The sequence below is a fragment of the Hordeum vulgare genome, chromosome 1H, assembly GCF_904849725.1.
Source record: "Hordeum vulgare subsp. vulgare chromosome 1H, MorexV3_pseudomolecules_assembly, whole genome shotgun sequence".
Taxonomy (NCBI): Eukaryota; Viridiplantae; Streptophyta; class Magnoliopsida; order Poales; family Poaceae; genus Hordeum; species Hordeum vulgare.
Genome location: NC_058518.1, coordinates 22,078,992 through 22,088,540, shown reverse-complemented (window position 1 = coordinate 22,088,540; position 9,549 = coordinate 22,078,992). Strand labels below are relative to the sequence as shown.

Sequence of the window (9,549 nt, the reverse complement as noted above, 5' to 3'; positions counted from 1 at the left end):
ACTAGAAATTTTACTAAACGAGAAAACATAAGCTCTACTTGTCAACCTGCCCTAGAAATTTGACACAGTAATCCTTAAGTAGCATACAAAATGAAACTGCAGATATAACGGAAGAACATGGAAGAGGTCACTCACAAACTTTACAGTTGGAAACATATGCCTATCGTTATGAAAGGTTGGACAGAAAGCAGCTAACTTTCTGAGGGTAAGCATAATGAATGCTACTGCCACCTATTTCTTTTCAAGAATACTCGGGGTTACAAAGTTGCATACAGAAGTTGTTACGACCAACCATGCAGAACACCATTTATAAGGCAACATAAAGAAAGACCAAACCTGAGTGCTTGACATCACGTGGCATAGCAACCTAATACCCTAATAACCTAACTTGCCTACACTTGATACAACCAACAGTAAGAATAACCATCTCAGTGCTGCAGCTTTGTCAACAATGTACTGCAAAAACATGAAGTCAATGTTAGTGATAGGTGAAGATGAGATACAATATCTTTGATCACATCTAATTAAACCAAGTTTATGATTTGAAAAAAGCCAGATGTTACCTACAATTTTGATAAGCAATCCACTATTGACTTCATCCTGTGAGCAATATAGCTTTTGCTTCACTTTGATTTTCTAGCTAGGAAATTTTCAGGCACGGATGCTGGATCAAGTTCCCAGTAACCACAGAGTTTGTCACCTTCATTTGTCATGCGGTATGAAGGAACTTGATGTGAGAACATCATCATGTCACATCTTAGTATTTTCATGGCACTTGTAGATCCACCTTTACTCTCCAGCATGAATACAGTACTAAAACCATCTACTTTAGTGAGATAGGAAACTGTTAGAGAGGCAGCAGAACTCTCTAGGACCTCCACAAGATCATATTCACAGCTTTTAAAATTTTCAAAGCTCCAGCCACGCTTCCAGTTCTTGTATATAGCCCATACCTGGCCAACACAAGGAAGAATTTCATACTTCTTTCCTTTACTAATCGTTGTCCCCTCCATGATATGTGAGAAGAAACTTGTGCAATCATAATTTTCACTTTGACTGGTGACTCTAAATATTCCACAGCTAGCAGGCAGGTCATCTTGCACCAAACGCTTCTCCATCTCTCCACATGGACAGTACTCAAGCCATCTTATGTGGATTGTTAAGTCATCTTGATCAACTCTCTTTATGAAGGCATAGTACTTCGGGAACTTGTCGGTATCACAATAGAGTGCCCAAATTTGTCCACTCTTGAAATTGTCAAATGACCTTAGATCACCAAAGTTGAAAAACTCTGTTTCAGGATACACAAAAGTTGCGGGAGATTCAGATTGAAAGCTGTCATCCCATTGGTCAACACTATCAGCATCAATTACGGAAGCCTCTGAGCCATTATCTTGCTTGTCACCTGCATTGATATTGGCTTTCTTCACTCCATTGTGAACATTACCTTCATTCGTAGCGGCACTATCCAGTCCTTGTTTGGTCTTACCAGTTGGCATTTCACACTTAAAAGAGTCTCTGTTAGACAAAACATTACCTTCCTGAGTGCTACTCCTGTTAAGGTCTGCAGACAAAGTTGCTTCTTCCAAGTTAGAAGGCAGAGATGCAGGATCCAGCTCAAGGGCGCCATTAGGGATATGTAGCTTATCAGCTTCTGACAACCTATGAAAAGGGATGTTGTGTGAAAACCTTAGCGAGTCACCACCAGGAATCAAATATGGTTCTTCCTTGTCAGACCGCACAAATAGGCTCACGAAACCTTGAACCTTTACTAACGGGGTGACGTATGTGCCCATACCCGCAGCAAAGTTTGATTTTATTTCTACAATGTCATAGCTGTAGTTCTTATGGTCACTGGAATCTGAACTCCGGTCGATGTCACATGCCTTAAACAGGGCCCATACTTCACCTTTCACTGGATAAATCTCATAGCTGTTTCTCTTGCTTCCTTTTGTCCAAGAAACTACATGGGAAAACATTTTTATATCTTCTGTTAAGATTGTTTTCCCAATTCTGAAACGACCACAAGCAACAGGCATCTCCTTAGAAGACCATGCCTTCTCAGCATCATTCAGAGGATCAAACTCTAGCCAACTGAACCACACCATGAAGTTTGGAGAGTAAACCTGCTTAATTCGAGCATAGTACCTTGGCATGGAATCACTGTCATCATAAACAGCCCATATTTGATCAGCTTTGAATCCATCTGCATTCCTATTTTCCTCAAAGTCATAAAATTCTGGATCTGGATAAGATACATCACCTTCACAAGGAATACTATTGTCCAGAGAACTACCAGCGCCATCTCTTCCAGAGTTGCGCATTTCCTCTTTCTTGCTTGCTCCTCGTTTCTCTTCATGATCTAAGCCATTGACCACCTCCACATTTTCATTTAGAGTTTTTGTAACTGGAATACTACATGCTTTTTGTGTCGTGTACACATTACCATCTTTATTTACTGTTCCACCATTTTTGTGAGCATTACATGAAGAGTACCCTTTCCTTGTCCTTTTGGCCGCAGGAGAATCATGAAGATTATCACTGGCTTTTCTACACCGACCACTGCCATCTTCATTACTGACATTATTTTCCTGCTGGCTTGATCTCTGAGGATTCTGCCCTGTTTTGACTGCACCATTAGCATCCTTTATTATCCCTTTTTCTATGTTTGCACGTGAAACTTTATCAGAACTTGCAAGTGGTGACTCAGTTCTGCTTGAACCATTTTCTTCATCAATTGCAGCTCTAGGTACATTCATGTTATTGCATGTCCTGGCATTAGCTGTGACATTACTGTCTGACATTCCAATACTGTTAAGATTGCTCGATCCTTCATTAAAACTGGGATTCTGTGACTGAACTTGCTGATTAACAGGAGAAATTCGCTGTCTGGGAAAATGCTGAGACTGTATTCCCCTTTTCTGCATGTTTGTAGGTGAAAGTTTAGCAGAAGACACAAATGGCAATTCAGTTCTATCTGCACCATCTTGTTCTTTGAATGGTGCACTTGATACCTTTGTGCTTTCTGTGGCCCCTTTACTGTTAGGATCGTCTACACCCTCAGAGCTCATAACGTTTGTTGGTCCTGCACTGGGTGGACTCCTTTGAGACTGTTGCTGTTGGTTAGCAGTAGGAGTTTGCTGATTAGGAACATCCTGAGATTGCTGCACAAATGGCGATTCAGTTCTACCTGGACCAAATTTTTTTCTGGATGGTGCTCTTGATACTTTTGTGCTATCTGTGGCTCCTTTGTTGTTAGGGTCACCTACACCCTCAGAGCTCATAGCATTCTTTGATCCTGCACTGGGTGGACATCTCTGAGAGTGATGTTGGTTAGCACCAGGAGCTTGCTGATGAGGAACATTCTGAGATTGCTGTTGCTGGTGAGCAGGATGAGTTTGATGGCCGGTGAGAGGATGTTGCCAACCAGGAAAACTCTGATTGTTTTGCCCCTGGTTAGTAACATGAGCTTGCTGACTAGGAGGGAACTTTTGCGGCTGCATCCCAAATCCACTCCATGGAGAAGTTGTGTCCACTCCAGCAGGAACAGATTTCTTGGACAAATCATAGGCAGGGAAAGTCCTTAAACAGATTCGGCAGAGGACAAATTTCATAAGTGAACTAGAAGGATACTGGTATTTTGTTCCACAACTCAAGCAAATAGTCCAGAAACTGGAAACTCCACTTGACTTTCCAGCCTGTTGCTGTGGCTTCTGGGTTTGTGGAGCACCAAAGTTCTCCTTGTTGTCCCTCTTATGAGCAGGATCGGTTTTCTTTGATGCCCGTGCCCGCTTCTTTGGTATAGGGGCAGAAGTTGCAAAAACTGCTTTCCTTTTGTTGTCATGGGAAGAACGTTTTACAGGGTCAGTCAGTGTCATGTAAGCTTCACCAATTAACTTAAAAGCAGCTTCAGCACCCGCAAATTTGTTCTTATCTGGATGAAGTAAAAGAGCAAGTCTGTGGTACTGTTTTTTAAGTACCATATTATCAGCAGTTGGTTCCACTTGAAGAATTCCATACCAGTCTGTCTCCCCATTGATCTTAACAGAAGAAGAGCAGTGAACTTCACAAACAGCAAGCAGCTGAGAAATATTTTCAAGGCCAGGAAAAAGCTGGTGGGCCTTGAGAGCCATCTTTTTGGCACCAGGAAAGTCTGCTTCATGCAGCTTTCTTTCGGACACATCCTTGACTCTTGAAGCTTCTTCCTTGTTGCATTCCATTATGGTGAAACCGAGGAAGAGAAATAGGCACTAATCTTGTGAAGTACTCTAGACAAGAACTCTATAATCCGTCCTCATCACAATCCTGCATAAAAATGACAAGATAGTTTTATTACCAACAATATCACTTGGACATAGAATTTCTGCTATGGAAAGTGCGCAAGAATTGTTTCTAACTTTAGAACTTGGCAACCTTAAGGTGAAAGAAAAAGGTAACACAAAATGTCTTGAGAGTGAAGCGTGTCATAGCCTCATATGTGATAAGTGTCTAGACTTGTGTAGCATGTCATTGTGTCCCTGAACTTGCATAGGTATGCCAATAGATGTGCAAATCATGCTTAAATAGCATTTAATGATCATGTGGTATTTTCAATATATTTAGGATAGGCCCTACACAAATCAAATGAGCATGTAAATGTCCAATGACATTTGAAAACTTCCTTTTAATCCAAATATTAATCATCCAGCAGCTTTAATGTTTTAGTACTCCCTCCGATTAATGTTAGTTGACGCCGGTTTAGTACAAAGTTAGTACAACTTTGTACTAACCAGCATCAATTAATATGGATCGGAGGGAGTACATCTTTTACCATAGTGAGTCAGCGCAGTTATGTGTGGAAGCACATGTATGTTTGACCTTCTTGAACTTCCTGTGTAGCCATATGTGGACACTTCAGGATAAAAAAAAACTGTTCTAATTCCATGTTCACCCCTATCTCCTTGATCCTAGCCAAACAACCCTCTATTGCCCGATCCCTGCCCCTTCTCACATCATTTGTTTTCCACTGAGAAACAATCTTTCCCCAAATCCACCATCATTTTAACTACAAAAAATCTAGCACTGGTACCACCAAAACAAAAAAAGAGTGCAACGTCCTCTGTTCCTGATTCGTTTCATTGCTCACCCATTCCCTGCAGACATGTCGGCATACTGAAGCAAAATAAACCAACACGCATGCCCAATTCAGTCATAGCATTTCGTCGAGCAGGTGAGAGAATTCATCACAAATATCCAGGCAAGAACATGCACGGCGTCCAGAAATCCAAAAGAAACAAATGCTTGCTGAGAAAGAAAAAATAGGGTGAGAAGCAACAAACCCACCAGGCATGATGGCGGCAGATGAGGCGGTGACCTGCTGATTCTCGCAGCACACAGTGGTGGGAAATTTCTGCAAAGGGAACATCAACTGAAATGCTCAAAAAGTATACAGCATGCATGTTTCCTTTATGCTCTTCTTGCCTAAAGCAACATGAACTCATGTTAAGTTTCATCATAAACGAGCCAAGCAACTACAGCACACAGCGTATGCCCCTAGGTTGAATAGAAAAAGAGGCTATACAAGGGGCCTCCCGTGCTCCATACGTAACTAAAGTTGCCGACACACCCATTCAACATGGCATGGTTGTTACATGCAGTCACCCATTTAATTTAATTTAGTCATCTAGATGTGCAAGTTAAAAGGATGGTGACAGATCTGACACACTTTAATATGGTAAGTAGCCTAGTGTGTAATCTGCTCTTTAACTTAAGCTGAGAGGCTGACTCATCTATTGCCATGATTCCTGCCCCTCACATCATTTTTTTTCACTGAAACACAATTTCTCCCCAAATCCACCATCATCTTAACTACAAAAGGTATACAATTAGTACCAACAAAACAAAAGAAGAGTGCATGGTCCTCTATTCCTGATTTGTTTCATTACCCACCCATTCCCTACAGACATCGGTATATTGTTGTGAAATAAACCAACACGCATGCTTGATTCAGTCGCAGCATTTCATCAAGCAGGCAAGGGACTTCCTTGCAAGTATCCAGGCAAGAACATGCACAGGGCACAGCACCCAGAAATCCAAAAGAAACAAAAACACGCTGAGAGAGAAAAAGGAGGGGCGGAAGCCAGAAACTTACCTGACACGATGGCGGCGGATGAGGCAGTGGCCTGCTGATTCCCGTAGTGATTAGTGGTGGGAAATTTCTGCAAAGGAAACACCAACTGAAATGGTCAAACAAGATACGGTGTGCATTTTTCCCTCAAGCTCTTCTCTCAAAAAGCAGCATGAACCCATGATAAGTTGTATTCATAATTAAGCCACACAACTTCGATATCAAATAAAATGCTGACGAGTTCTCAAATTTTAAGCATGTCTTGTCAGCTTAGCCCCCTCAACATTCTCGTCTGAGCTCCGCCACTGCTCCATACAAACTAAGCTAAGTTGCTGACACACCCATCAAAGGTTATTACATGCAGCCACCCATTTAATTAAGTTTAGTGATCCAGATGTGCAAATTAAGAGGATGGTGGCATAATTGACACACTTCTTCAATATGTTAAGTGAGCAAGAGCGTTATCTGCTCTTTCATTTAAGCTGAGAGGCTGACTCCTCTGGTGCCATGATCCCTGCCCCTTCCAGCACCATCTTTCCCCCAGTGAAAAACATCTCTCCCCAAATCTATCATCGTCTTAACTAGTACAGAATGTCTAGCATTACTACCAGCAAAACAGAGGAGAAGCGCATTGTCCTCTGCTCCTGATTCATTTCACTAACCATCCATCCCATTCACTACAGACATAGCAATAGATCGGGGCAAGATAAAGCACAGACATCCATGATTCAGCCGTCACGTGACATCGAGCAGGCGAGGGCCTTCCTCGAACGTATGCAAGCGAGAACAGGCGCGGCACCCAGAAATCCAAAAGCAACAAAAACCCACTGAGAGAGAAAAAGGAGATGACTGCAAGGGCGGGAACTGAGAAACGCACCAAGCAGCACGTCGGCGGTGGATGAGGCGGCGACCTGCGAGCTCTTGCTGTGTGCAGCGCTGGGAAATTTCTGCAGAGGAAACACCAACTGAAATGTTCAAAATTCATACAGCATACATCTTTCCTTTATGCCGGCCTTTCCCAAAGCAACGTGAACGCGTGACAAGTTCCATTCGTAATTGAGCCAAATAACTGCAGCAAGCAGCATATGCCCGTAAGGTTGCTGCAGTGGAGCTCCCATGCTCTGCACCCATGGCAGAGCTTCCCTGTGGCCAAGTGGGGCCTAGCCCCTCCCTAATCTAGCTTAAACATACCCTTAATAATACAACTTATTAGACATCAAATGATGCTCGGCAGTTGTCGAATTTGAAGCATGTCTCGTCATCTCAGCCCCCTCCACATCCTCCCTCGAGCCACGCCGCTACCCCTTCAACGTCGCAAGGTTGCTATGTGCAGTCACCCCTTTAGTTCAGCTTAGCGGTCCAGATGTGCGAATCATGGGGATGGTGGCATGTTTGACCCACTAGTTGAGTACGCTAAGTGACCTAGAGCCGCAATCCCTGGCTCTTTGGTCTAAGCCGAGCCCGCCGCCGTTTCCCACCCGTTGAAACCCGAAATTTCCCCCCAAATCTCACTGGTGCCGCCGGGGTGAAGAAACGACCTCTCTCCCAAACCCACCGCCGTCTTAACCATGGTTAAAACTGGCGGTGCGTGCGAAATGCCTGCCGCTGGTCCAATCCGGCGAGACAGAGGAGAAGCGCTCCGCCCTCCTGATCCTGGCCCGTCCGTTTCGTTACCCGACAATCCCGTCCCGTTCCGTTCCCTAGGACGGACACGGCGACAGATCGGGGCGGGGGCCTTCCTCGAACGTACGTGCGTGCGTGCTCTGTCATCGCCCCGACTCCGCCGCGGCGTTCCGTCGAGCGGGCGAGGGCCGCCCCCGAACGCGCCCCGGCGGGGACGCGCGCGGGGGTCTAGGAGCGGTGCGGACTCGGCGTGAGGGGCGCGGGGACGACCGCGGGTGGGACGGGTGAGGGCGGGGACGCGCGCGGGGATCGAGGAGCGGCGCGGACTAGCCGGCAGGGGGGGGCGGGGACCGGGGGACGCACCTGGCGCGACGGCGGGCGGGGGCGGTGGCGTGCCGGCTCTCGCCGCGCGCGGTGGCTCCGTCGGGTGGATGCGATGTGAATTGTGGACGGGGGCGGCAGATGGGTGCGGTGGTTTGGGGAGGGATTTTGAGGGGCGGGGGAAAGAGAAACCGAGGCATTTCGCCTCCGCGCGCAATACCGCCAGCTGAGGCGGGAATGATCAGAACGAAAATTCGCCGTTTCCTATTTGGCTGGCGCCACTAGGCGTCAGTTGACATGCATTTTTGTTTTTTTATAACCGGCGCCTGTGGCTTCCGAACTGGGCCGGCCTATGCGTAGGTGACGTTTCTTTCTTTTGAAAATTCCATCAACTTATTTGGATATGGACGGTTTTTTAATTTTTTCTAAGCTAATACTTGTTAAGATTGACCAACTTCTTCGAATATCGATGAACGTCTTTTTTTGAAAAATAGATGAACTTTTTTTTAAGGATTATATGAAGTTTTTTTAAATTGGATGACCTCTTTTCATTTTCAGTCAACTTTTTTTAAGGATTATATTAAGTTTTCTTAAATTGGATGAGCTGTTTTTCATTTTCAATCAACTTTTTTGAAGGAAGATGAAGTTTTCTTAAAATGGATGAGCTGTTTTTCATTTTCAATCAACTTTTTTGAAGGAAGATGAAGTTTTCTTAAATTGGATGAGCTGTTTTTCATTTTCAATCAACTTTTTTGAAGGAAGATGAAGTTTTCTTAAATCGCATGTTTTTAGGTGCGATATTTTTCTTTAGGGCTCATATGCACCAACAAAACGCATCCAGGGAATTAACTCGTACAATTATTGCCTCCCCACAAATGGGAAAAATAACTTTTATTAATATCTTCTAGCTAGCAGATGGATATATATTGTTTTCTGCTGCCCCCAAAGGACCAAAGCATCCATGTAGCTAGTAGCCATCAGTGGCTCCCATAAAGGCAAAATGAGAAAAAGGGAGTGTTGTGGATCCGCCTTTGTTTGGTGGGAGTGAGAGGGTTCGGGAACTAGATAGGCTCATTGCGTCCATCTGGACGAACTTGAAGGATCTTTGACACATATTGTTCCGCCATAGAACTTGATGCCAAGAAAGATAGTGTCGAGTACCAGGCAGCTCAGGCTTGATTTTTTTTACTACACTTAGTTGCATATATGTTAACCTCTCAAAGATTGAGATGAAAAACACGCACTGCGGGAAGTCGCCTCGCTCCCTGTGATGTTCCCTTGGTGAGGCATGCCACCCAATACAAGGCGCATTTGTTGCATCCAAAGCATCAATTGCTCAAATGGTGTAGGCTACAAGCATGCAAACATTCTGCAAGGGCAGTGTGATGCCTGCTACCGTGGATCAGGAGACGAGACACCTTGCATCTCACATGAACATGCGTGTCTGGTACTGGAACAAAACTAGACTGTAGCTCTGGATATCATGGATTTCCAATTGT

General features: G+C 44.4%; 1 protein-coding gene across 2 annotated transcripts; it reads right to left on the bottom strand.

Annotated features, from left to right (window-relative positions):
* Positions 1-206: 206 nt before the first annotated feature.
* On the bottom strand, positions 207-8,195 carry LOC123395130. 2 transcript variants are annotated; one of them, XM_045090171.1, is made up of 6 exons: positions 8,093-8,195; positions 6,984-7,053; positions 6,131-6,197; positions 5,323-5,389; positions 564-4,305; positions 207-456 (listed from the first exon to the last, which is right to left on the bottom strand). In XM_045090171.1, exon 5 carries the CDS (start codon positions 4,218-4,220, stop codon positions 624-626), a length of 3,597 nt encoding a protein of 1,198 aa, XP_044946106.1. In that variant the 5' UTR covers positions 4,221-4,305; positions 5,323-5,389; positions 6,131-6,197; positions 6,984-7,053; positions 8,093-8,195; the 3' UTR covers positions 207-456; positions 564-623. The 2 variants fall into 2 exon arrangements, with proteins under 2 accessions (XP_044946106.1, XP_044946034.1); XM_045090099.1 differs by having other exon boundaries at positions 568-4,305; positions 8,093-8,194.
* Positions 8,196-9,549: the final 1,354 nt, after the last annotated feature.

Coding starts and splice junctions, on each gene's coding strand:
- LOC123395130 (XM_045090171.1), bottom strand. CDS start 4,220: ATGGAATGCAACAAGGAAGAAGCTTCAAGAGTCAAGGATGTGTCCGAA.